Source organism: Charadrius vociferus, unplaced genomic scaffold (genome assembly GCF_000708025.1).
Source record: "Charadrius vociferus isolate BGI_N301 unplaced genomic scaffold, ASM70802v2 scaffold7, whole genome shotgun sequence".
NCBI lineage: Eukaryota > Metazoa > Chordata > Aves > Charadriiformes > Charadriidae > Charadrius > Charadrius vociferus.
The window spans coordinates 601,811-628,180 of NW_009649308.1; the positions used below are offsets into that span (position 1 = coordinate 601,811).

The 26,370-nt window shown below is 48.1% G+C and overlaps 1 protein-coding gene across 1 annotated transcript in view; it reads right to left on the reverse strand.

Annotated features, from left to right (window-relative positions):
- Positions 1–220: 220 nt before the first annotated feature.
- Positions 221–26,370, reverse strand: part of GABRA3 (gamma-aminobutyric acid (GABA) A receptor, alpha 3) — a 59,760-nt gene continuing 33,610 nt past the window's right edge. The window contains exons 5-9 of the mRNA XM_009889249.1: positions 16,989–17,071; positions 13,118–13,261; positions 11,302–11,454; positions 8,471–8,682; positions 221–777 (exon numbers count right to left, since the gene is read on the reverse strand). Coding sequence (XP_009887551.1) covers positions 448–777; positions 8,471–8,682; positions 11,302–11,454; positions 13,118–13,261; positions 16,989–17,071 — 922 coding nt within the window. The 3' untranslated portion in view covers positions 221–447. The remainder of the gene's footprint in view (positions 778–8,470; positions 8,683–11,301; positions 11,455–13,117; positions 13,262–16,988; positions 17,072–26,370) is intronic.

Below are 26,370 nucleotides of genomic sequence, written 5' to 3' on the forward strand. Positions count from 1 at the left end.
GAGCCCAGGCCACCAGGAGCATCCACCATGCTAGGGCAGTCCATCGTGGAAGAGGAGAAGGGGAGCGGACCGGTGCAGCAGCCCCCAGCAGAGCAGAGCGTGGAATGGCAGTGGCATGCAGACTGTGGGAACAGCAGGAGGTGGAGGAGGAGAGATGGAAGCACAGGCTGACTAGGACAAATGGTGGACATCAGACTCACAATGTTAGAGGCACAACTTGTTATGATCCTTCTTTTTTTTTTTTTCCTTTCATCATCAAAGTAAAATGAAACTAAAGTATACGGGATTAAATTAAAATCACAGTTTTGTTTACATTGTAAAATAACAATCTAATAGTAATAAGAATATCAAATGAACAATAATAATTAAACAAAACAGGAAAGAAGAAAGCCCTGGAGAATTCCTGCCTGGATGGTGCTCACTGATGGAAGGTTTGTGTGACCGGTTTTATTGTTTGGGGATCATTCCCTTGATAGCTGACTCCCGGTTTACGTACGTGGCCCAGTAGACTAAGTTGAAAATGGCAAAGAGGACTGGAAAGACGATGCGGGACATCTTGTCTACCTTGCTGACGCTGTTGTATGTCTTCTTACTCTCTGGGAGCTTCTCCTCTATGCGGGGCATCTTGGGGGGTACGTTGGTGGCAGTAGCAGTGGCAGCAGCACTCTTGGAGATGGTGGGCAGGCCTGGGTCCTTGGCAATGTTGAGGGCATACGTGGTGCCAACAATGTTGTAGGTGTTGTTGGTTTTCTTTGCTAGCGCCACTGGCTCTTTTTTCTAGGGAAGGTGGAAGAAAAAAAAAACATAATAGAGGTGAAGTGACTGTGGAATTGCATGGAGAACATCTTGTCCTCTGAGTTTACCTGTTTGCCCGGATGAGAAGATGGAAAAGGGTACGAGGAGCAAGAGACCAAGAAGAAGGCATTGTGGAAGGGAAGGAAGATGTGGTGAGAAGATAGCCAGAACCCATGACATCTGCCACTTGAGGGCTGCTGGAGCGTAAGACCATGCTGGACTAGGGTGGATCTGCTACTTCGTGTAAGCCTGGCATGCAGCACGTAGCACAAAGAGGTCCTGGCAGCTAGGTCCTGCTGCAAGTACAATAACTGAAGCCACATAGCTGGGTTTGTAGCCTCCTTGCAGCCCCTTAGATCAGAGTAGTGGTATAAAAAGGTGTGTGCAGCTGCACTCAAGCAGTAGTTGCCCGAGACAGGTGACTCCTTGACTGGCTGAGCGCTGCCAGGTCTATGTTGCGTATTGCCAGGTCGGTACAAGTGAATGGAGGCTTAAACTATACAGACTCCTTGTTTTCTCTCTCAGCTGGGCAGTGTTATCTGTTGCATGTAAGGTTCAGCCATGGAGAGATGATGCAGGAATGTAATCTGTAGAAAAGAAGGACGCCCTGTGTAGTCATCCTGGGGAGGAACTTGATTTTCCTGCTTTGCTGGACTGCTTCATGGGTCAGGTGAGAGGACGTAAGATACAGAACAGATGGAAGGCATTTGCACTCGCCCTGGATTTCAGGGTCGCTGAACATGGCACCATAGGGCAGAGGGAAGCCTTTCCTCCTGCCTTCATATCTATGTGTTGCTGCAAATCAAGGGAGATAAGTGCACCTCTCCCACGAGGCTCCAGGGACAGCCATGCTGTCCAGGCTGAAGGGAGGAGAGCTTGCACAGCAAATGGCAAAAGAGGCACTTATGTGTCAGACATGATGTACTGAAGGATGGTGGAAGATGCTGAAGACACACAGTTCAGATGTTAATGAAGATGAGTGGACAGGAAGACGGAGCTAGGAAGTCACGATAGGTGTTGCCCCCACTTTGGGGTTCTTCCTGTTGCTGTCAGGGACCTGAGACGAGCTGCACCATATACCATATCATATAAAGCAATCCAGGTCTACCAGGAGAAGCCCACTGAATGAAGCCTGTCCATGTGCAGACATCAGGCACCCTACATGTGCCAGCACTCATGTACTCCATGGGGCATCTGCTGTAATTACACCAAGAGCCAGCATTAGACACAGCAATGACTCATGGTGGGAATCTAATATCTAAACTCAGAACAAGGTATGACTCTGGATTTCATTTTCTATTCAAAAGCAACTGAAACACACGGTAAAGCTCATCCAGGCATTTCCCAGGGGTTCTTGGTGCGGCCTTGCATGTACGTGTGAACGAACCATGTACAAAGTGGCCATCAGGAGAAGGGGAGAGCATGCAGCCAGCAGGACCTGCTCATCTCCCCACCCTAGCCTGGGAATCGGTAGCAGGCAGCATCACTGGGTAGCACTGGAAGCTGGAAAGGCCAGATTTGCCCAGTCTGCTCTGCAGAGATACTCTGAGGGCTTTAGCTTTCATGCTGTACTTCCATTTTAAATGTGTCCACAATTTCCACGGATATTTGTGGTTACCTTAGGAAATTAATTTTCCACAGTGATTTTCGGAGGGACACTAGAAGCGGACTTCTGTGCAATCTTTAAACCCCTCTCCAATAACATCACAGCCAGGCCTGCAGCCTCGTAATAATGCCAGCGATTACAGAAATTAACTTGCTGTTAGAAAGAGATCTAAATGTCTTCAGATCAGACCATATTCACAGTCTTTTATGGGCGAGGGTGTTATGATCTTTAACGATTAACTAAGAGACTGATTTCTGCAATCATTAGAGTCATGTTAACTCGTACCCCCTGCACAGGAGGTGACCTTTGCCTGCTAAAGAGCTGACAAGACGCAAATAAAGGACTAAGGATGTTTCACCTTCTACAACATTTAAATATGCTTAAGTATGATTACTTATTAACACAGCTACAGGAGGTAATAAAAAAATTAATAATCAGTAATGAAATGAAAAACAGATTGTTGTTCGCAGAATGCCATTTGAAGTGCCCTGCGATTATTTTAGTAGTAATCAGCCACATTATTTGTTACAGGAATAAGACGACTACAAGTGACATGACACTTTCAACCTGGCTGGCTGTTCTGCCCCAGAGCTTGGAAAGTGGATCCATCTTGCCTGGCCAAAAGCATCTGAAAACAGCAGGCTGAAACGGAGGTTTACCAGGTAAACGTGAACGCTGTGGGTGGCGATAGCAAGCTGCTGCTTCTATTAGCGTGATCCAGAGCCCCCAAGCACCAACTTGGGCTTCTCCAGACCTCAGATCAGGCTGTTCAGGTAGTGCAGAGGCTTGAGAGCCTACAGCCAGGGCCTTTTCCCAGCTGCCTATGGAATCTGCTGCCCCGGTCAGAGCTGGGAGCTCTGGGCAGCCTTTGGGAAACATCCAGAGCACACACTGCCTCCACCAAGGCACATGTGTGTGCTCTGCTCCTGAGATGTCAGAAGAAATGGTTCAGCCTGAAGTTTACTGGGCTGCGCTTTATAAATAAGTGTTTCAGGCAAGATTTTGACAATCAAGCAAAGCAAAATGTGCTTATTGCTGTCAGCTGCAAAGTAGCCCCCAGCCTTCCCCCTGCACCTTTATCTGTGAGGAGGTCCACGTCCCACTGAAATAGAAGGGAAGAGTGGAAAAACAGGAGGAAACCCCACGTTCGCTTTGAAAACTTGTCCTATTTTATTATCTATGTTGCAAAGCAATTCCTGCATTTATGGCCTTGTTTGGGCACAGGGAGACTGAACCACTGTGCAAAGCTGTCTCTGCGCTGCTCTCCTGAGGGAAAAGCTGTGAAAGCTGGTCTAGAGATAAATATGCTCCCAGGATGTTGCAGTCTGACAAGTTCTTCCACAACAGACATACTGGAAAATAATAGCGGTTTTGTTAAATATTCTTGTCTTCAAGCCTCTCTGTTGAGGAGCTAATGGCTGAACCTCTAAATTATGGGAACTACTGGTTCTGCCTATGTTCGGCTGGAGATTTAGTTCTCTGCACCTGCTTTTTGGTTAGAAATTTGGGTTGGAAGCAGTATCCCTCTGACAGGCCACTCTGAAGGTCACCATCACTAACATCTGCAGTACTTGAGAAATACAAGGTGTCTGCCACCTGCCATTCTAGAGGAAAGTCACTTCAGTGACCTCCAAGCAGCTCTAGTCTCTGACATACTCGTATCCTAGAATTCAAAGCCCAGCAACTGCAGTTGCTGTTCCAGCGAACGTCACTGCTTCCTCATGCCAGCCAAAGTTCCCCTCTGCAGTGTGCCAGAGATTTGATCTTACCAGAGAATATCAGCAAAGTGTTTTACATGGACATGCATGTACCCCGGGCAGAGCCAAAGGCTCCAAACAACGCGATCTTGCCTTAAAAAGTCAGCTACATCAATGCCAGGTTACTGTCAGCTGGTGCTGTAACCTTTGACATCACTCATCCCTCCCATCTCTTCATTCAGGTTATGTGGGACTGAACCCAGTGATCTTATGCTCCCTGGATCACCAGACAAAGACTCAGAGGTTGGATGGAATCAACAGTCAGCCCAACACACCATGAAGAGGGTGAAATGTTGTCGAAGAATGAGACATGGACTCTAGTGAAGATGCTGAGAACATTAATCACTTGCAGTGCTGTGGAGAGCTCCAGGGGATTGCAAGTGCAGGAGGACAAAAGGACATATTGTCTGCAGCGCACGGTCAGCAAAGGAAAGTCCCAGCAAAAACATATTTACCATAGTGAGGCAGAAAAAGAAGAGATGGGTCTGAACCACGCTGTGAGCGTGTAAGACTTCAAACTGGTTGAAAATTGTGGCCTGTCAAGGTTGGTTCTAGTTCCTCTCTGTTGACGAGGAGATTGAAATAAAGATGCCACAAGCGGAAAGAGACAAAGGAGAAAGAAGAACGATTCCCAAGGGACCTGGATCAAGGCGCAAACTTCAGAATTGCTGGAGAGTAGGCTGGACAAAAAGCTGGGCTTTACTCAGTCAGTGGAAAAGGCACCTAATGCAAATGGTGAGCATGTCCGTCAGTTCCAAAATACAAGAAAGAAAACCATGATGATCACATCAACAGAGGTTTGGAGGATGCTTTTTGGTGACTTTTTCTTAGTGAAAAGACATGTGAAAAGTACATAAAAAGCCCAGACCTACCCTTCTCTCCGTGCACTGCAGGATTATTGTCTTAAGGATGAGAAGGATAAAGATTCAGGACTATTCCTCCACACAAAGTGCGTTCTTGTTCTCATGTGTCTGACTGCAGCTATTTGTATTGTTTTTGTTGCTTCTCGCCACTCAGGATTTCAGGGTGATGTCACACAAGCACAGATACAGAGCTAAATCAGATTTTATGCACAGACATTGTGTTGCAGGCGGAAGTGGGTTTACATAAGCATCTTCCAAAGCATCTTCCATCCTGAGGAAGAGACAACACTTTTTTTGCAGGGAATTCCCTGGAAATGTCATCCTTGCAGATTTCCTGAGTTTCCCAGTAGCAAAGTCACCGTTAATCGTTGTCTGTCCGGATCCTCACTGTAACAGCCTCTCAGGAATTGACCTTGTTGGCTCCAGAGATGGCCATCCCTACGGTCGGGATGGATGGGATGCAATGGATCGCACTCTGGTCAGACACAGCCCTTCTGTCCTGAAGTGGATCCTTTTAACAAGATATTTTGAGGATGCTGAAGATAAGAAGCTTTGCTGGCTACTGAAACCACTCATCTTTCCATGTCTTTGGCGTCTCACTCTTCCCCAACTACTGCCATCTCCCACCTTCCTCCTGATGATGTTTTTTTAAAACTCATCTTTACTAACAAGTTTTCCACATTGGATCCAGACACTTCTCTCCAATTCGATCTGCACCTCTAGGTTGTTTGCAGCCACTTTGCCATGCAAAAAGAGAAGAAATCCTTCATCCACAATTACTGAGTACTGGTGGCAAGCAGGAAAGTCCAAGAAGCATTAGTCAAATCTTATCAGTGTGCACAGTAAAGGGAGGTTTTGGTGACATCTGTGGTGATATCTGCCTGCCTTTCATTAGAGGAGAACTGCAGAGAACGTGCAGAGTAGCTCCCAGCTAGAACCAGAACCCAACTGTGGCTATCGCCAGAACATCGTCATGATCATTTATGATGCAGAGATCAGCAATTCACCAAGATCAACCCATCATGTTAGATTCCACCCGAAAAAGTGCTCTATTCCCATCTAAACCGATGGGTTGGCTGAAGGGGAGAAACAAAGAATGGAACCAGCCCTGAGAGAGTGAACACGCTGGTGGTGCCTGTCAGCAACCAGCAGCTTTTGCAAGGTAGTGATTTCTTTCAAATGGGATGGGAAGCATTGCTGCTGCCTACATTTGAGGTGAGGGAAAGCTGATGCTTATTGATTTTTTTTTTTGAAACAATCAAACCTGGAGTGAGGATCCTTTCCATCACATCGATAAAGAACATTCTTTTTGGCTGGGGGGAGGCTCTCCAGAGACCAGGGCTCAGCCTGGGCTTGTCACTGGTAGTTTTACTCCCGGTACAAACACTTTAAAATGCCAATAATTATTCTTTTGCTTCCTCTTTCTTTTGTGAACAATCAAACCTGGAGTGAGGATCCTTTCCATCACATCGATAAAGAACATTCTTTTTGGCTGGGGGGAGGCTCTCCAGAGACCAGGGCTCAGCCTGGGCTTGTCACTGGTAGTTTTACTCCCGGTACAAACACTTTAAAATGCCAATAATTATTCTTTTGCTTCCTCTTTCTTTTGTGGTTTCAACCACCTGGCTTGTCAATTGTTTCAAGAAGAGCTAATTAAAGGCTGAAACTGAGCCAATGAGGCACCTTCATCGCGTAGCAAATTCACTGCTTGGAAATATTCAATGGAACAAAGCTGAAAAGAAAATATGGTGACACATCGTATTCCCAAGCTCCCTGAGAGCCCACCACGCTTGAGGAAGCTCTCTGAGCTGCAGGGGCCGGGAGTGCGTTCGCCTTCTAATATAAAGATCAGGGTTGGCTTGAAAAAGCATCCCCAAATTTGGAGCCCTTCCTGATTCTTCAGCCTGATACCAATTGCAGCACACTCACAAAGAGCACTCCCTCTGAAGCATTCCTGGTCCTGCTTCGTTTTCTTGTCTGATTACCACATGTGCAAACACCCTGCGTTGCTCTTACCCTATTGTTTCAGCACCGTTAGTCTTGCAGTGCTGGGTCACTGAATAAATTAAGGAGCACGCTGCTTCTACGACAAAGTGAAGCTTTTGAGCCTTTGCTGCTTTTTCGGCTGTGCCCATTTCACATAATTGCCCAAGGCTCTGTGAATCCCGACTTTGTGCTGATTTGCCCATTCCTGAGAGGGACACGGTTGCTTTGAGGACCTGTTCTGATCCTTCGCTCATGCCAATGATCTGGGAAAGGCTTCTCTCATCTCTAGAGGCCAGATTAGCATTATTGTTCATGGTGGAAGTGGAAAACCATCAACTGGCCTCCTCTGCAGCCGAATTTCTACCATGAGTCTGTTGCTCAGACCACAGCTGCAAAAGCAAACGGATAGACAGTCCAAGAAACACAAGGAAGAGGCATTCAACACCCGGTGATGGCTGTGGTTCTCCATAAGGCCTCTGTTCTCCTGCTTTGACCTCCATACCAGAGAGATGACTGGCTATTGTCTTTCCAGCAGTTACTGCAATTCTGCCAGGTATTTGCATACAGACCCACAACAATTTTAAACAACACATTAAAATGCAAAATATGAAAGCTCCAGAACCACGAACAAGGACAAAGCTGATTTTCAAATTGATTCAATAAATATAAACAAGGAGCCTCATGCTACAGTAAGCGATTTCTCTGCGCAGTCGAGATTAAATCAGTTAGGAGGGAGGGGACACGAGCAGGGGTAGCGGTGGCTGTCAGGAGGGAAGCTGCCGGAGAGGCTGATCCCGAGCGAGAAGGGAAAATGTGGGTAATGCCAGGCACTAATTTACTGCCAGTTGCCATTTCTGATTGCTTGCTTCCCACCCACCCTCTTGGCCTGAACTTGCAAAGCAGTAGCTGCCGGCAGCTGTGGGCAACGGCACGAGCGTCGGCCCTCCCCATCGCTGCACCATGCGTGCCCACGCCAGGGGAGACCTGCAATCAGGGGTACGAGCCGCAGGGGACACAGGAGAGCGGGACCATCTCCATTGGCCAGGCTGGCATCCCATTGCATATTTGGGTTTGTGCAGCATGCTAGCAACACGGAATGGGGCACTTAGGGGATAGAGGGAGAAGAAAAGAGAGAGGAGACCACCGGCAGAGCGAGACCAAAACATGCAGGCATTCAGGTTTCCACTGGCAAATTGTTGTGCAGAAGGACAGAGGGAAAAGTGAGCAGTCATGCCTGGGTGTTTATCTCCAGCTAAGCATAGCGACCAGCCCTCCAAGCCCTTCCTCCCTTGACCCTGAAGAACTGCTCCAGTTGAGACCTGAGCTGGGGACTCCAGTAAGTAGCATCCAGCCTCCCGGAGTGCTGCGGGGCTGCATGTTACCCACTCCTGGCCCCGGCGCAGCTCTCTCATGCAGCATTTCTTCACCACCCCCTCCTCCCTGGCCTTGGCCACAGGGCTGACCTTCATCTCTTGGGCCTCCAGCACCTTCTTGCCATCCCAAGCCCAGCTGCGCTTGGTGAAGTAGTTGACGGTGGCAAATTCGATCAGCGCAGAAAACACAAAGGCATAACAGACGGCTATGAACCAGTCCATGGCCGTCGCGTACGCCACTTTAGGTAACGAGTTTCTTGCGCTGATGCTTAGTGTGGTCATGGTGAGGACGGTGGTGACACCTGTGGAAAGACAGCAGGAGACAAGGATGGTGTGAGACCCTACAATTGTACCCGTGCAGTTTCTCCTCAAACCTCATAGCTGGCATTTCCATCATGTAAACTGAGGAGCTAGCCTCTAAGCCACATGGCCCACGTTCCCGCTGTAATTAAGGGAGTCTTACCCAGCACAAGTTCGTGGTGCAATTCATAGAATAATGAAACAGTCCAGGCTGGAAGGGAAGTAAGCTTGTCCAACCCTTGCTTGAATCAGGGCCAACTTCAGGTTGCTCAGGGACTTCTCTGGTTCAGTTTTGAGTACCTCTGATTCATACAATCAATGGCAAACATCTGCATTAGGATGAGATTAACCTTCCCCAAACTCCATCGACTAGATCTCTGCTTACTATAAAAGAGTTCTAGCTCATAGGTAGGCACCTGGATTCAATCCCTCATCTGCTAGTAGGGTAAGTTGTGTGATGATAGAACCCAGCTCCCTCATGTAGAATGTGCCATGGAGAAACCTCTGGTTGCTTTTGCCATAAAATAAAAATAATAAAATAACAGTAAAAAGGACAGCTAGATAGTTGGGAACTTCATGGAAGACCAGAAACTGGCCACTCATCCAAAGTGGTTCTCTCAACATTTTGGAAATAGTGTCTTGTGACCTGCGTGGATGGATACCGGGGATCCTGGGACCTGCTGGCACAGCCAGGCACCTGACAGTGGCCCAAGCTGCCAGAAGGAGTGCCACTATGATTTTCTATTAAAAAAATGATCTGTTGCAAAATGCCTTTTAAAGGTTTTTTCATAAAAGCAAGCAACCGTTGCTATCCATTTTCCCCAATAATGTGCTTTTCAATTAAAAATGCATTAAAAACATTATAAAAATATTGACTAATTTTCACTTCCTTTAAGCCATACTCCTGGTAATTGAAGAGTTTCAATAATATTGTTGACAATAATTTCTGAGGGGCAAAAAAAAAGGAATAAACAATTGGAGTTCTCATTATTTTCTTAATAGGAAAGCAAAGCAATTTGGGAGCAAAGACATTTTTCACAAAGGTAGGTTTTAATTTTTCAGCCAGCTCTTTCCTGTTCGATCTGAGCTGCTGCTGGAGGAAACCTGTCTAATTGCAACTCTGAGGATAACATAGGAGGGAATCAAGTATCCTCAGAGAACAGCTCGCCCCCAGTGTCGGGAGTGCAGAGACACTCCAGAACCGATGCAGACGTAAGAGCCCACCTGAGGCACGGACACACGTGGGGTCCAGGTGTGCACTCTGTGGGGTTTAGTTGCAAATGATTTATAGATGGACGAGTGAGGAAAGCTCATCGATGGCCCTATATGTCTGATCTGGTCCTGTTTTCCACATGATTTCTGTCTAAGCCCCCCCTTTTCCATTCTGCTGGATGAAAACACCAGCGCTAAGGGAGCGTATTCCCTCTTCTTCGCTGTTATCACTGTTCGATGAAGCTTTTGCAGTCCAGATCATGCAAATCAGTTTGGTCATACTAAGCGCCCAGCTCCTCACAGCTGCTCTCGACCCTGGGGATCACTATAGTGTTTGCATCGCCAGGGAAGGGAAGGCAACCCAGTGCTAATGGGGAGAAGCTGGGGTCAACTGTAAATTTTAAAGCTTGTTCATTACCTACATTTCACAAGCCCCAGTGAACACAAAATCCATAATGATTCCCTTCTTCTAGTTCATTTAGGAGGGTGCAGAACCACCAGTGACCCTCCCTGCATCCTGTTCCAGTCTACAGCATGGGAATAAGGTCCATGCCTGTGGAGAGGGTCTGGAAAGGAGGACATCAGAATTGTTGGGTTTGTGGCAGTATTTCTATCACGACTCTTGCTACAGAGAAAATGCTTCATGACCTTTGCACCCACACCACTTTCTGTCTTATTCAAAACCAGGAGCAGGTGGTGCCATATATCCGCTCTCTGCTCGGTGACTTCTGCCCAATACACTCTCTGTTAAGCAGTATCTGCTGGGCACTGGCATTTCCAGGAAAAACAATCCTGCAGCATCACACCTGGTCTGTGAACGTGTGCATGTAGATCCTGAACTAAAGGTGTTGGCAGGAAAGCACAAAGCAGTTCTGTTATTAAATGTTTGTAAAAGCTATTAATATATGTGCCACACCAGCCTGACACTTTGCCTTGCAGAGAGGATCTGAAACCAGCTGAAGAAAATAATAACAATATATTTACCATGCAGTTATACTGCCTCAGCCCAGGAACTTGTTATGTGGAGCTCTGACCAGGGGCGCATTAGCAATTTCAAAGGTAGAGCTTTAAATGCCTCCCCGTGTACCTATACTCTCCTCAACTCGAAAGCCAATACAGATAAGCAGACACAGCCAAACGCATATAATTAGATGATCAATACCTTGATTACTCTTAATATTTATGGCTTGGCTTGTAGCAGAAACGTGGATAGGAGTATTTTTGCAATGATTCAGTGGAAGCAGGGGCACTGGGAAGACACTGAGAACTATTCAGGGAAACGGTCAGCAGCTTCGCTGCAGCCAGTCAAGGCCTGGAGATAACCATCTCTGATGCTCAGTCTTTTTCCCACCATTTGTGGTGCCTTTCTCCCCCAATCTGAGAGGACTCCCTCATGCTCGCAGACTCACCAAAAACCGTTCGTGCAGGAACGGACTCCCTGTTAAGCCAGAAGGAGACCTGGGACAGGATGACCGTCATAATGCAGGGTAGGTAGGTCTGGATCACAAAGTACCCGATCTTCCTCTTGAGGTGGAAGTGTGTGGTCATGACAACATACTCCCCTGCAGAGACAACCAGTTAGAGATGTTGAGCCACCGGTGCTTTCCAGGATGGGGCCGGCTGACCACCAATCCACCTCTAAACCACTAAAGATCTGTCCTGAACAAACTTTCAAGTTCTTAGATGAAATCACAGCGTGTGTGTCATGTTGTTACTGGCCGGCGCGCCCTGGCATCTTACAGTACGGCACGGCACCCTCCCAGCCGTGTGAAGGAGGGACACGTGCTGCAGCACACCGTCGGCACTGACTCTGCACATCCTGCATGTGCACACACGGCTGCTCTGCCACACCAGGCGTGTGCCCAGCGTAGCCTGGGTGACTTCCACGTGGCATTTGTCCTTTCAAAACACTTCTCTGGAGACTTCTTTAATTCACTACAAGACGGTTGTGGGACAAAGGTAAATCAATGCCAATAAACAACCAGGCAATAGGCTTTCCCTGTTTCGCCCCAGGCACAAGACGGCTCTGGGGGTCTCTCCCGACCCAGCTCCCACCCCTTTTCTGCTCCAGCCCAGGGAGCCACGTTGTGGGGAAGATCACTTAAGCCTAGAAAGACCCCAACAGTGCTTCAGTAGGATTTCAGGACAAAGGATTTTGTTTTCTCTGACAATCCTGAAAATATTCCACCTTCCCTCACCGTAACCATCTCAAAAATCAGGGCAAGTTCTGTCATTAAAGGTCTGGGCTGTAAACCAAAGAAGCAGCTGTCCCTATTTTCCCTCAATGCCCTATTCCTCCACTCAAAGCTTTGGATGTTTTGTTGGATTATTGTGCCTTTTTGTTGTTAGCGTGGCTCTGCTAAATCATTACACAGAGGAGCCTTTAGCAGCTTTCTTGCCACTTCAGGTTATTCATCTGTACATTTTACTACAACTTAAGTAGAGAGATGGGCCAGATATTATGACATTTAGTTCCCTGGACTCCCCACATTTCCCCAAGGGAGGTGATATGAGTTGTTACAGACAGACACTATTAAAATCAAATGCACCAGAGAGGAAATATCTTCAAATGAGAGAACTACTGGTGCATACAGAAGAAAAAAAAAATAAAAGAGAAGGAAAAAAAAGAAAGATGAGACACACATGAGAAAACAGAAGCTATCAGTACCTGGACTCAGAGGGGAAGGGAGGAGCAGCAGATGGGAGAGAAAGATGATTAATATTGGTCATTAATCAGAGGAAACATTTGTTTGGGATAATCTTCTATTAGCTATGATAATATTTGTGTAAGCAGATGCAGTGAAAATCACACTGAACATTATGTTGCGTTCACCTCCCCTGCCCGCAATGCTCTCCTGAGGGACTGGAAAGGGATCCAAGACAAATGAACCCACAGTACCAAGAACCAGCTGGGCAAGGTGGGGCAGATTTTCTACACAACAGATCATTTTTAGACGCTTGAAATCCGTTGTCTAGAGGCTATGGGCGATAAGGCTCTTTCGGTGGAAATGAGTGAAAGCTAGACCCTTTACTGCCTCTTGGTGACTGCTCCGGATGTCCCCAGCCATATCCTCCAGCAGCTCGTGCCTCGGGAATTACTGTGGCACTCACTGCTCACAGGTGCTGCCTCTATAGCTATGACAAATCATGACACTCAAAGCCCATGGGTCCATCTCATCTGACAGTGGGCTCAGCCCATCCATCACATCGTGGTCCCACAAGTACCTGTGCTGGATCGAACCATCTCTGTCCCAACAACATGGCCCAGCAGGTCATACTGGTTCAGGCGAGATCCACCCTTTGCTACTTCCACCGATTTATCCTTCCCCAGTGTCCAGGTGTATATGACCTCCGTCTTTGTGTAGGCATCTGCAGCGGAGAAAGAAGAATGAGGTTTGTACTTCTGCTTGACCTAAAATATACCAAAATTAGCCTGTAGGCAAATTAATCCCTGCTGTGCATTCCTCAGAGCCACAGTGCTGAGCACAGCCAAGCACGGCCAGAGACCAAGGCAGTTCAGCCCCTGTTAAATCGAATGAGCAAAAGGGAGCTGGGGTTTTCGGAAGGCAGCTGGAAGAGGGGGCAGAGCACTGTCGTTGAGAGACATGCTGTCCCCTTGACGTGCTGACTCTGCAAGAGCTGGCACCAAGCAGAGACAAGATAGGAAGGCATCCAGCCCAGCAAGCTGCTGGGGCAGCAGGATGGCCACAGCCATGCCATGCCAGGGACCAGGAGAGTCGTGCTGGGAGCAGCTGGCGAGAAAGGCTAAACGCGCTGAATTTTAAGCGAAGGAGAAAAAGTTAAAAATCTTTCCCCTCACTCAGAAGCAACCCTCTGCAAGCCTCTCAGCTTTGGAGGTCGTGCGCCCTCCCACCGAGATGCTTTTTCCCCTGCGTGACCCTGTGGTTTGCCAGACTCCAGGCCAGTCCACCAGGCAGCGAGGGAGGGCAGCGCTGGGAAAAGCCTGTCCGCACATCGCAAGAGAAACAGCAGGCGAGTGCTGCGGGACGGCTGCGTGGAGTAGCGCTGGGCTCAGGGCTAGGCCATCCTTCCAGGGGCTTGCAAGTTCCTCTCTCTATCCCACCTGCCCAACTCCCCATAGGCAAACACCTCTCTCTGACACACACAGTCACCTGCACCTTCATAAGTCCTTGTGATCAAACCTCTGCTTGTCCTCATAGCCACTGCCTTTCCCAACACCACACGCATGCTCTTGGGTTTGTCAGTTCCATGGTATCTAGAAATTGAGTCTCTCCAGACTCTGCTAGAAGCTACTTCTCCCCGTAATGCTCAAGCTTCCCGTCTATACCCGCTCTGCACCAGTTTCTTAGGCAAGAACAAAGTTCACTAAAACAAGTTTTTAATTCATTTTTACCACCAGCCTCTCTTATTAAGACATTAAAGAATTCTCTGGCTGGGGTCAGGTCAAGCAATAGGTCAGGTCTACTACAGAAATGTCTCAGCTCCTACTTTGGGGAAGATTGTGTCCTGAAACAACCAGATTTCTCTAATCTTTTTAAAACAACCACTGTTATCCCTGCACTGTGGGTTTTGGCAAACCTGTTAAATACTAAGCAGGTGCTGTACAAAGTGGGGGATCAGTTTTGATGATCAGCCAATGTTTCTCAGCACGCAAGCGTGCTGCCTAAGCACTTCTGATGCAGGCTGGCACCCCTCATCCGATGTGCAACACTCTGCTTTTCCAACCCCTCCTTCCAGCTCTCAACATGCTTCTGAAGACCTCCATCCTCCTTCAGGCTTAGCTTTGTAAAACTCTGCCAATGCTCTTCCACCTCGATGGGCAGCACCTTCTGCTCTAGCAGTCACGGTTCACCCACCACTACTCTCAGTCTACAAAGGAAACTCACCCACAGTTTGATTGCCATCATCCCTGAAAACAGAGTTGTCTACATATCTGGTCATCTGGGACAGAGGCATATCCGGTGTCACGTAGGCATGGCATGGATGCTTGGAACATATTTAATGCCATAAACTTTTTCGGTTTTGCTCAATGCCTCGCTTGCAATGCGGTCTAGTCCAGTCCAAACAAGGACAGCATTTTGACATTTAGTGGAGCTGGTGACTTCAGCAACATCTTCTGCTAGCCTAGTCTCACGACAGCTGCTGTACAAATGTCCTGTGGCTGGCTTAGAAACAGTTGTTCTCTGCTGCATACATCCATCTTCTAGGGAACATGGTGATAGGTAAAGTCATCACCTTCACTGCACTTGGCCCAAGGAATGGCGCCGGTGGGGAGCTGAAGCTATATGAAATACCTCCTGCCAGCTCTCTGCCTTCCCTCTTTGGGTGGCTGCCACTGTGGCACAGGGACAGGAGGCCACTGATGAGCCATTTGGGTTGTGGGGATCACTGGAAGGTGGTCACTGAGGCAAATTCAGCTGTGCTTGGAACAGCTGAATTTGTCTGGCCCTGGCATTGTCCTTCTACTTACAAATCTGACCCACTCTAAGCTTCTTGCAAATGAGCAGCTTCCAGCTGTCAATGGCTTTTCGGTGCAAAGACTAGTTTAATCCTACTCCAACACAGGAGAGGTGAGCTCAGACGCTATGCGGATGGGTGCTTTAGAAAGAGCCGTACTAATGCTAATCAGGGGCAGCTCTCTGAGCTGCTTGTGTCAAAACTCTCATCATTCAGAGGCCAAATCAGTAAAAATACCCAGAAGAGCCCCAAAGGGTGTTCCAGCAAAAATATGCACATTAATCTCTTTTCCTCACCAAGAAACATTATAAGCAATTAGATGTGGAGTAATCTGCCTTCCTGCAAGTCTTGTAATAATCCCAGAGTTTAGGCCTGAGGTATGAGATTTTATATCCCTCCTCGCAAGGTCAATTAACATTAATAATTCATCCTCCTCTAAGGCTTGCTATTTTACTTACTGGCCTTAGTGATGTCTCGTAGCAATGAGTTCTACATTTAATTAGGTGCTGCCTAAGAAATAACTTTATTTTAGTAGTTTTGAATAATCCAGTTTCATGGATGCATTTTGTCACGAGGCAGAGGAGCAGATGCTCATGATAAACATGATTTCTTCTGATGTCAATCAAACTTTCCAACTTTCTCCTTAGTTGACTCCCAAACGGCTTCAGGAAGGATGTATCAGTTTAGAAAGATAGAGATTTCTCTGTTTTCCTAGAGTCCAAAAGGGAGATTACTGGTTGGGGCTCATCCTTTAGTTGGAGGTGGGTAACTCTTCCATCTAATGCAAAGACTAAGAGTGATGCTCAGTGCATTGGACCTGGAGAAGACTCCAGGCAGAGCGGGACTAGGAAATTTATTTCCACATTATGGTGAATCAGTGGCTTGGAATTTGGTTCCCACTCACTTTAGGAACAAAACTAAAAGAAATTTAACTTGCATACAGGAGAGAAGAAGGAACTTGTTCCTAGGCAGGGAAAGGGAAGCCCAGGCAGAGGAGCAGCTTTCAACTCACCAGCAGCCCACAAATCTTCCCTGAACCAGGACCCTTGGGTATTGGGACTGAGACTCCCAGAATTTCCAAGCCTTTTACTCGAGAGCAGCCTGCCTGACAGACTAGAGAGGAGCAAGGGGTTTGTAAGCTCCATTGGAGCATGGAGACAGAGCAACCAGAAATCTCAGGTTCTCCCCAGACTGGCAGGGGTGATGTGGGAAAGCGGGACAAGACACCTAGCAGCAGACACCACTGCTATCTTCCCAAATCTGTCCCCCTCAGGATCGCCTGGTGATGAAGAAGAAGCATATCTGAGTTTTCCACCAACACTGGTCCTGCTGAGGCAGCGCTGGAGGCAGCACTGCCCACCAAAGGCAGGGAGGGCAGCGGGAAGCTGCTCTTCTCACTCCCCTAATAAACTTACAGCAAAAACGCAGGTGTCGAACCCATCCTGTGAGCCTGAATTGACCACAGATTTGCTTGCTGACCATTTCTGACAATGGTAGGAATTGCATGTGTGAGATACCAGAAATAAATTTTGGGTGATGTTATCATTAGCAATAAATAATAAGGCTGTTACTAGAATACTGGAAAACAACAGCCACACAAAGGACTGTTCTTTAGCTCTGTACCCACCTCCTTGCAGAGGCTGATCAGGGTACTTACAGCTCCCAAATTTCAGCGGGCAAGCATGTACATCCATTGGGAAGTCCTCCAGGTGCATGGGGCACTCTGCATGGATCGTTAGCCTACAAGACAAAACACAGGGCATGATCAGAAACACACGGCTGCGGAGGCCCCCACCGGGCCCTTCTGCCACAGCATCTTTGCCCTGCATCCATCAAACACGACAAAGGCCACAGTATGGTCACCAGCCTCTGGGTCTCTGGGCAGAAGGCCATCAGCTGTGGAGAGAACAGCAGGCAGGCAGATCTGGCCACCTTTCCCATTGTATAAACTCAACCCTATTGACTGAGTTCACCTTTATCCACTCAGCACAATCAGAAAATCTGCCAAAGCCCAGGACTGTTTGCTTATGCACTGTGCACAAAGAGCTCATTAATGCCTGGGGCCAGGGGACACCTCATGGACCACACTGGAAAGCAGAGGGAAGGAGCTTCCAAGGAATATGGTCTGTTCTTCCCAGGGGTCTGGAAGGAGCCGAGGGCTGGCAGATTGTTCAGTCAGGAAGCCACAGCACCACTGGGTTTGCTGAACAAAGTCAGTCAGAGCCATGAAGTTGCAGGTGTTGCTGTACAGGACAGCCCTGTGCATGTGGGGCACCTCAACCCACCTCCCTCGGCTCTTCCCTCACTGGTGGCACCGCAGAGGATGCTGTGGGCAGAGGCAGAGCTGCGTGTCCCGGGGCTGGGTGTGTATGTGCACAGGACAACTTGTGGGCTTTACGCATCCACCAAATCCCAGTAGGATACCTTGTCAGAAAGGGGTTTTGTGAGAGAGGCAGAACCACAAAAGCAGTGTGCTGCAGAACGTGGGGCCAGGCATAAAAGGATCAGTTATTAAAAGCTCTAGAAAAGGTAGCTCTAAGCTCGCGTTCCTTCCTGAAGTACTGCAAAACCCGCAGCCTAGGAGGGGGAGCCAGGACAGACGGCTTCCCAGGAGACGTCTAACACAATCTTCTCTGAAGGAACCAGTTGTAGAAAAAAAGGACCTACTTCTGATGGCTCGGCAAAATAACAAATAAACCATGACAGGAGGGACAGGTGGATGCAAAGGGCAAGTGCACAGACCTAAGGCTGAAGGTAGCTTGTGGAAAACTCAGGTCAAGAAGCACACTGGAAAGCTTCTATTGAGACATTTTCCTTCAGCTGGAAAAACATTCAGGTACGTTATTCTTCATAGAAAATATTGAGGTTTAGTCAAATGTAAAACAAACCCTGAAAAAAATACAGGGTTCCGATTTTGTTTGCTGAAAGCAAAGAAGGAAGAAAAGAAAAGAAAAATAAAGGTAATTTCTTTCAGGTGGACAAACCTTAAATGATTCTACAAAAAAACCCCAAAACCACCACACAAACGAGGACTGCTTTTTGATGTTAGCATAAAAAAAAATGGTGGACAAAACCAATCAGTTCACAAATCGTTCTAAAAACCCCTGTTGGGGAAACAAAGCCGAACCACCATGGCTTGGAGGTGGCAGGGGATCTCCGAGGCTGCAGCGATGGTGGCTGCAGGCGGCAGATGGTGCTGTGACAGGCGGACACCAGCACAAGCAAATTCCTGCACAGCTGCTCCGTGTCGGCTGCGCTGGAAACTCTCCGCCGGCTGTGAATTTTGCTCTGCCAGGTGAGGAAATGAACCTCGCGATTTCAGACCCATGTCCAGCCTCATCTGCTTCTGTTAGAGGGTCTAGGAAAGTTGACATCCCCGCGAGAGACAGGCAGAGGCGTGAAATCAAGAAGCGGAGAAGCACAGCCGGAAAATGCCGTAACTTGGATGGGGCAGGGCTGGGTGGCCAAAACCCTCCTGCGTGACCTGGAGCCCCGGCAGCACCCACAGCAGGGATTTAAATCCCGGTTAACCCGGCCTTTGGGAATGTCTGGGAGGCGAGGCACGCGACCACTTTGCAGTGGTCATGGGGGTCACAGTGCCGCACAGCAGATCCCACCATGGGGAAGTCTTCGCCTTATTCTTGTACAAGCCAGCAAAGGAAAGCGCGACTTCCCTAAAGACCCTCTGAACCCATCCCCGCAGTGTTTCAGTGGTGCCTCCCTGCTCCTTAATGCAACAGCAGCACATATTCATTTCTGCTGTTTTCCAGTGCCGGGTACCACTGTCCAGTCTCCACTGGGCACATCCGCCCCACTGTGCCCCAGGAGCTACTCCACAGGGGGAAAAAACCTCTACAAAAGCAATTTCCACAATCAGGACAAGTTTGATCCTTATAAACAGCTCTTCGCTATTCAGCATCAGCAGGACATTGTCCTCGTATGCCCCACAGGGAGTACTTGCACTGAAGCCCTGAGGGGCTGGCTCTTGGGTCATCATTCACTGTTGGGTCCCAAGGTCTTGCAGCCCAACCGTGGCTGATGCAATGCTCCATGCTCTGGCCAGGTTAATCACAGCGAGTTTATTGGGTCTATGCAGACTGACTCCAACTCCAGTAAAGGAGGCCATTGGATACTTATAGAGAAGTACAAAACCTGGGTGGATTCAGAGCAAACCGCACCCCACTGTCATCTCCCAGCAGCCAGTGGCTTATGGCTTCCACGATTCAGAGGCTACATCCAGGTGATTGAGAGACCAAGGACCTTTTCTACTCTGAGTCTGTCAATCTTTTCTGAATCCATGCACATGGATAGTGACCACAATGTCCCATAGTAATCATTCCACTGACAAAGAGGTGATGATGACTGTCCTGCCTGCATTATGTCTGGCCCCAGCTTGGCTTCCTCAGCCAATCCAAGAACTACTGTGTGGCCAATGTAACTTCCGTGGAAACAAATCACTCTTTCTGACTTGCTGATCTCTTCCTCACCTCTGGACTGAATGTACCTGTTTTACACAAGACAGAAGGTGACCTAATCTTCAGGACTTCAACGCAGACTCACTGAAGTCAACGGAAAGACTGACAGTGATTTTGAGACAAGCGTACAAGCACATTGTTAGAATGATTTTCTTCTGGACACTCAAAGGCCACCACGAACAAATTGCTCATTTGCTCTGATGCCTTTCTTTTGTAATCTGGATGAAGATTAGGATTTCAAGAAGCAGGTATGAAAACCTGGCAGCAAGATGTGGACTTGACAGTCTTCCTCCTCCTGTTCTGTTTCTTTTGTGATGCTTTGTTCTGTCAGCTCAAAATTCACCTGGGCAGCTTCATGGCTGGCAAGCTTGTCGAGCATGTCCTCACCCTCACAGATCTTACCACTCAATTCTTTCTGTGTCCTTTCCAACTGCAATGGACTTTTTGCTTCTAGTATTTGTCACTAACTTGTAGAGAGGAAAGGTTGATGCATTTCCCCTGTCTCTCTCAGCAGGCCACACAAGACTTTTCTTTTTACCTTCCTATTCCTTTGCTGGTTTCACTAATTACTTTATTATTTCAAAAGGCTCTTTAGCTGGGTGTTCCCAAAGTCGGCTTTTCCAAAGGACCTCTCCTCTGATCAGCGCTTTCTTTCTGTTGTATCCTGAACTCCCCCAAAACAACAGAAAGGCCTTTTTCATCCACTGTACCATTTGCAAGTCTTGGCTGTGACCAACAGCCACTATGAATAAGGCTGGATGACTCAAAGGACTGCAGATTGTGGGTCTGGTGGTTGAATGCCATTTAGAGCAGCCAGAAAGAGCCTCAGAAGGGTCCAGGATGGCAGCAGAGACCAGCGAGGCACAAGCTGGCCTTGGCCATACCCTCCCCTGCCCTCTCCAGGCCATGGCCAACAAGACCAAGTATTGTCAAGGGAAGGAGACAACTTTATATGAATGCTGGATGACTCTATAGGTGTGTGGGAATGCAGCAATCATATTTTAAATCTAAAGTGTGTTTCATTAGCTGAGACAGTAAACACCACCACAATAAATCCATCAACAAACCACTGAAAAGGCAACCTAATCTGCCACTTTCCACCTACAACTGAAGGAGCTTTTAAGTCCTGTGAAATTAAATAAAAAAGAAAATGCCATCTTATTCCAGGGAGATGAGTCTGGTTCAGCAACTTTACCCAGCTAGAAGTCAGCTCGTTGACAGATAAGACATGAAAGGAGTCAGCTTCCCTGCCAAAGGGGGAAGCAACAGAGCCATTCCCCCTCCCAGGTGTTCTCCTTTGCCTGAAACCTCTTCGCTTTGCCCCCGTGCACACCAGGCTGTGTTGGCTCCCCAAGACGCTCTCCCCACGACCAGAGTGCACGCACTGCTGCTCGCTCCTGCTCACCCCCTGCATCCCTCGGCCATCTTTCACCCCCTCCTGCAGCCTCTCTTGCACACACTCATCTTTCAGAGTGCTAATTAGCAGAGGTATTTAGACAAGCTGTGGAATCAATCACTGCTCAGGAGAGTGCCCACATTCCCCATCCGTGCTCCCCCCCACCCCCGCTGGCCTTCCCCGTCACCTCCTGTTGCTGGCGAAGGACTCCTCAGCACCATATGCTTTGCCTAATGAAACGTCAAAATGTCAAACTAAGAGGAATGTATCTCACTTCCCAGACAATTACCGCTGCCTCTGCAGCATTTGGGTAAACGAGCCTGGTGCAGAAATTCTCATCTTGGACCCTTACCCTGTGCGAGGGAGCTGATGGCCAGCCAGCCACGGAGCTTTGCTTCATTGCTCTGGTGCCCTGTTCAGGTCCAGACATTTGAGCCCTGAAATGTCATTATAGAGCCTAAACAGCATGTGAAAAATAGACAAGCTGCCAGCAATCGCATAATCCAGCTGCTGTACCCTTTGGCTCAATCTGTCCCAGGCACTAGCAATAACTTATGCAGAACTGTCTTGAAATCAAACCCCAAACTCCTCATGTTTTCTCTTCACTTTGCTGGCACAGTGGCACCAGAAGTGGAACATCCAGGAAAGAAACCATGTTTTTCTCTTTAAAGTCATGGGAAGTCCTTTGAACTGCTCAACACAATGGCAAGAAGCGTGAATCAGGCTAAACATACCTCTCCCAGGGCTGACGGTACAACAAACCACTTCAGCTTCGTTCTCATGGTTACCGGGAGCTTAGCGAAGCCTTTGATGTGTCATTAGAGCCCCTGTCGTTACCTGCGTCGTCGTGCTGCAGGATGAGCGAGAGTCTCAGTCCAATTTCTGGGACGCAAATGTAATAATCCCTTGGTGTATGTGTGGTACAAAAACACGACAGCACCCTGCACAGAAGAACCGACTTTGTTTATGCCAGGGATATTGCTTGAGTTTTGTCCTGATTTCTCCTCTAGCAGATTCATTAATAACCACAGTCAGGCCGTATCGTGTTTACGGTTTAGGCTGTGTGAGAATCTAGGTTAGGTTTAATTGCCGGGGTTTGTGCTTGAAAGCCAAATTGCTTCTAGGATCCTCGTGCTGGATCTGAAAGCACTGAATTCACTTCACCTCCTCCCCCAGCCCCTGGAGATTTCAGCCCATGATGGCAGAAATGCAGCGAGATAAGGTAATCTCTGAAGATTTCTCTCTCCTGGGACAGCTTCCTCACAAAAGTCTGCCTGCACAAAACCACGTCTGGAAAATAGACCATTTCTGCCTTTGGATCCACTCCGGGATCTGTCAGGCAGCGAAAAGCAGGCTGTGCAAATCTCACCTCGCCTATCCATCTGCTTGTGTGTTAAGCAGCCTAGCTTTGGTCTGCTCGGGTCCGTTTTCGCTGTTGTCTAGGGTCAGCCCTGGTGTGGGATGCAGCCAAATAGTTGCCGGTCCGTCCTACCCAGGGGAGCTGGTTCTGGGGTGTCCCAGCTGCTGCTCTTACAGAAAGGAGAATGATGGTTGCGCCTCCACCACGTGGAAGGGTTCTGCAAGCTCCAGCCTACAGCTCTCACAAGTTTCTCAGGTGTTAAAAAAAAAAAGGCAATAAAGACAACCCAAAGCCTTTGATGGGAGAGACACTTCGAAGCTCTGTGATTTCAAAATGCAGCCTGAGAAGCTCAAACCCCTGAACATGCCACAGTAGGTACAGGACTTGTTATCTGGGTTTCAACAGCCCTGGTGGGACTGCCCATGCCCTGGGTGCCTTTGTACTCGGCTTTCCCTCCTGTTCTGCCTCTGCTCGCCCAGGGGTTCACTGATCCTCCTCCCCAAGTGCTTGTGCACTGCCACGAAGAACTCTACATTGTCTTGGGCGACACAGGTTGAGGGAAAGTCTTTGGGTGTGCAGCTGAATGCGTCAGCCTGGCAGTTAAAGAAAACAACCTTTAAATACATAACTTGAGCACATATTGTCTGGGAACCATTCCGACAATAACCACAAAGCCTCAACAATGCCGCTCTGACAGTCCCTGTGAAGAGCAGGAGAGCTCTTTAAAGCCTGGATTCACAAAGTCGAATCCCAGCGGCACAGCATTAAGCTTTCACTATTTTCATATGCTTCAAGGCCAGGAAGAACCAGAACATTATCTCTGTGCCCCGCACAATCCAAGCCAGAGAGCGCAGCCAGCGATTGCTGCAGCAGCTGAGTTTTCGTCTGTACCTTATGTAAATCCACGCACAATTCCCAGTTTGTTGTACTCCGGTCTGACACCAGAGCTCTGAGGCCCTAGCTGCACTTTTGTGAACTACTTGGATCTTGTAGGAGCTCCACAAACAAGACTGCAGAGGCAGGGTACATAATAGAGCTGTGCTCCCCCGTGCTCTCTAAGGCAGCCGGAGCAGCGGGGAAGAGGCAGAGGGATCAGTAATTCTGTCCCTTCCTCAGCAGCCAGAAGGAGAGGAATAGAGAAACGCAATTTTGTGCTGCGGTCACCAAGGCATCTTGTCGCCCAGATGCCAAGGCCTGAGTCAGTGATCAGATGTTTGCACCGTGACACCGCACTGATCCGTGAGGAGGCTGTGCCATGACTAAAGGAAATCTCTGGATGCTCAGCTATAGCTGGTGTGCGACTCCTTGAAGCTCGGGTCAGTGATAAAGAGGCTCTCTCCAGGAGCTATAAATATTGTCACACAGGTGTAATTTCGCTGGATGCAGGTGTCAGAGTTGCTGTTCCACCAGAGCAACTTCATCTATAAATGTAAGCCTTGACTAAGAGAAGTTGGCTTTCACAGCAGGATAAATAGCAAGAGACATGCATCTAATTGCACATCAGCAGAGCTGATCCCTCAAGGATATTGGCTGGTACAAGGTAAAGGCGTAGGATATGTCTCAGGAGTCAAACTGCATGGCAGTGTACCAGTCTAGACTGAGCCTGCAAGGGATCACCTGGACAGTCCTGCCAGTTCAGGAGAAATCTGGTGGGCGTCCAAACTCACTCCCTAGTCAGTGGGACAGAACGTGCCTCTTTGGGATTTGCACTTTGCTGGATGTCAGCTGTGTGGGGCTGAGATTAGCTTAGTGGTCCTGCTCCTTCCTTTGAGAAGGACAAATATGCATGCCCCTGGGCATGGGGGAAAAACAGCAAATGTGCCATTTGGACATAAAACATGAGTTTCCTCCCAGCCCTTTCCTGGGAAGAGGTTTTAAAGCACTTAACAAGGGAGGGTGATACCATCATCATCATTTTACAGGGGAATTGAGGTGTGAGTGCCTGTGAGTGGCAGAACCAGGTAGGACTTGGTCTCTAAGCCTCAGCCTGATGGACAGTCCTGGACCATGCAGTGAGTGCCCTTGCGTCTTCCTTTCTGAGCCCCCACTCTAAAGAACCTGCGTGGCTCTGAGCAGGCATTTTCTTCAGCAGTAGGGAGAAGGGCGATCATCAGATGCACCAGGACAGACATCCCATCCTGGATGTGTTGCAATGTGAACACAGAGCAGCCCTGCTTCGCCCCTGACACACTGTCCTGTGCAGTGGGCAATGCTTTCCAGATGACCATCTGGACAGCTCTAACCACATCTTCAGCATCAGGCTGGTCCAATACTGCCTGGAGCTCCACCAGGATAGCTTCACACATATCTGCACAGCAGCAATCTGTACTAGGTAAGGAAAAGGTCTCCACGCACGACTGCTCCTGCTACTGCGCGATATAACGTGTGACAAAAGGCCCAATATCCAACCCTCAACTGTTGGGTATCTCTGAGTGGGCTCTCACCTCTTACAAAGCCTTAGAAGTACATTTAAGGGGAACAAGAGCAGACACAAAGGGACGTACAGACTCTCCATCTCCTCCTTCTTTAAGAGACCGCTAAACTGAAGGATATGTTGAATTTATTTTAAAAAATCCCATTACTTCATTTTCTTCAAGAAGCTCATTCCCAAGAGCCTCATGACGCTGCCGTCCCGGCACCTGCTCAGCCCTGAATGGAAAAGTAAATCCAATGCTTTCTCAGTCACACAAAACTGGCTGAACCTAATGGCTGTTTGCTGAGTAAAGAAGAAGTGAAATTACATAAAAGCCCTGAAATTGAGTCCTTTTTTTTTGCTGTCTTATGCCAGTAGCTCATATAATACTTTACAGTCAGACAACGATACAAACAGGGGGAGTGTTAGTCATCCACACGCAGGTCAGAGAGCTGGGAGCAGAACCGAGCCCTTAAGTCAAGTTGGGTTTCTCCCTTCATTTACCCCATCTGCCTCAGTAACGTGAGATCACTGATGTGTGGAGATCTAAACCCCCAGGGCACTGGCAGGATTAGCTCATATTTGAGAACTGCTGCACAAAAGCAGAGCATTGTTTATCGATGTAGGCTGTAAAACTTGCTGACACTATGTAGATTCACAGCCAGCTTAACTACGAAGAGATGAAATTCTGTCTGGTCCTCAAAAAACAGAGGTGAAAGTGCCGCATCTCAGCACGCAGAATCCACAACGAAGCCTGTTATTAGTTAGGATCGGCTGGAAGATGGAGGCAGAGAAAATAATTTTTGAAAACAGAGATTTACACCTTTCCAAACCCAACTCAATATCATTCTTGCGCATCTAGGAGTAGCTTGTTATTTCATTTATAAGCCCATTTACCTCGGAAGGCAAATTAGCACATCAGCCCCAGGTGGCAAACATTATTTATGTGGCTGAATAGCTTACACAAGCATACAGGAATATCTGAATAGTTCCGGAACAAACGTACAATTAACCCAAAGGTGTTTTTCTTCATGCTCTCCACCTGTTGCAGCTTAGCGATAAATGTGTGTACCAGGGCTGTTCCTGAGAAACTCAGAGAAGATGACTGCCCGAGCATGGTTCCCCAGCAGTGACTCATGTTTTAGAAGGAAGGCCCCAGTTGCCGGAGCTCACAGTGGAGTTGCACAGGCTGTATCACTGCCTGGGGTCCCATCATGCTGCAGGGCCACCTCATGTTCAGGGCTCCCACCAAGAGCTCAGCTGGGGACAGCATAGGCCGGGTTAAATGGAGAACTTCCAATGGCCTCTCCAAACCTGGCACCTCCAAAGCACAGTTTTTAATAAGCCGGTGATTTTTTTTTTCCTAATGACATGTATTGATTATATAGATTTGGA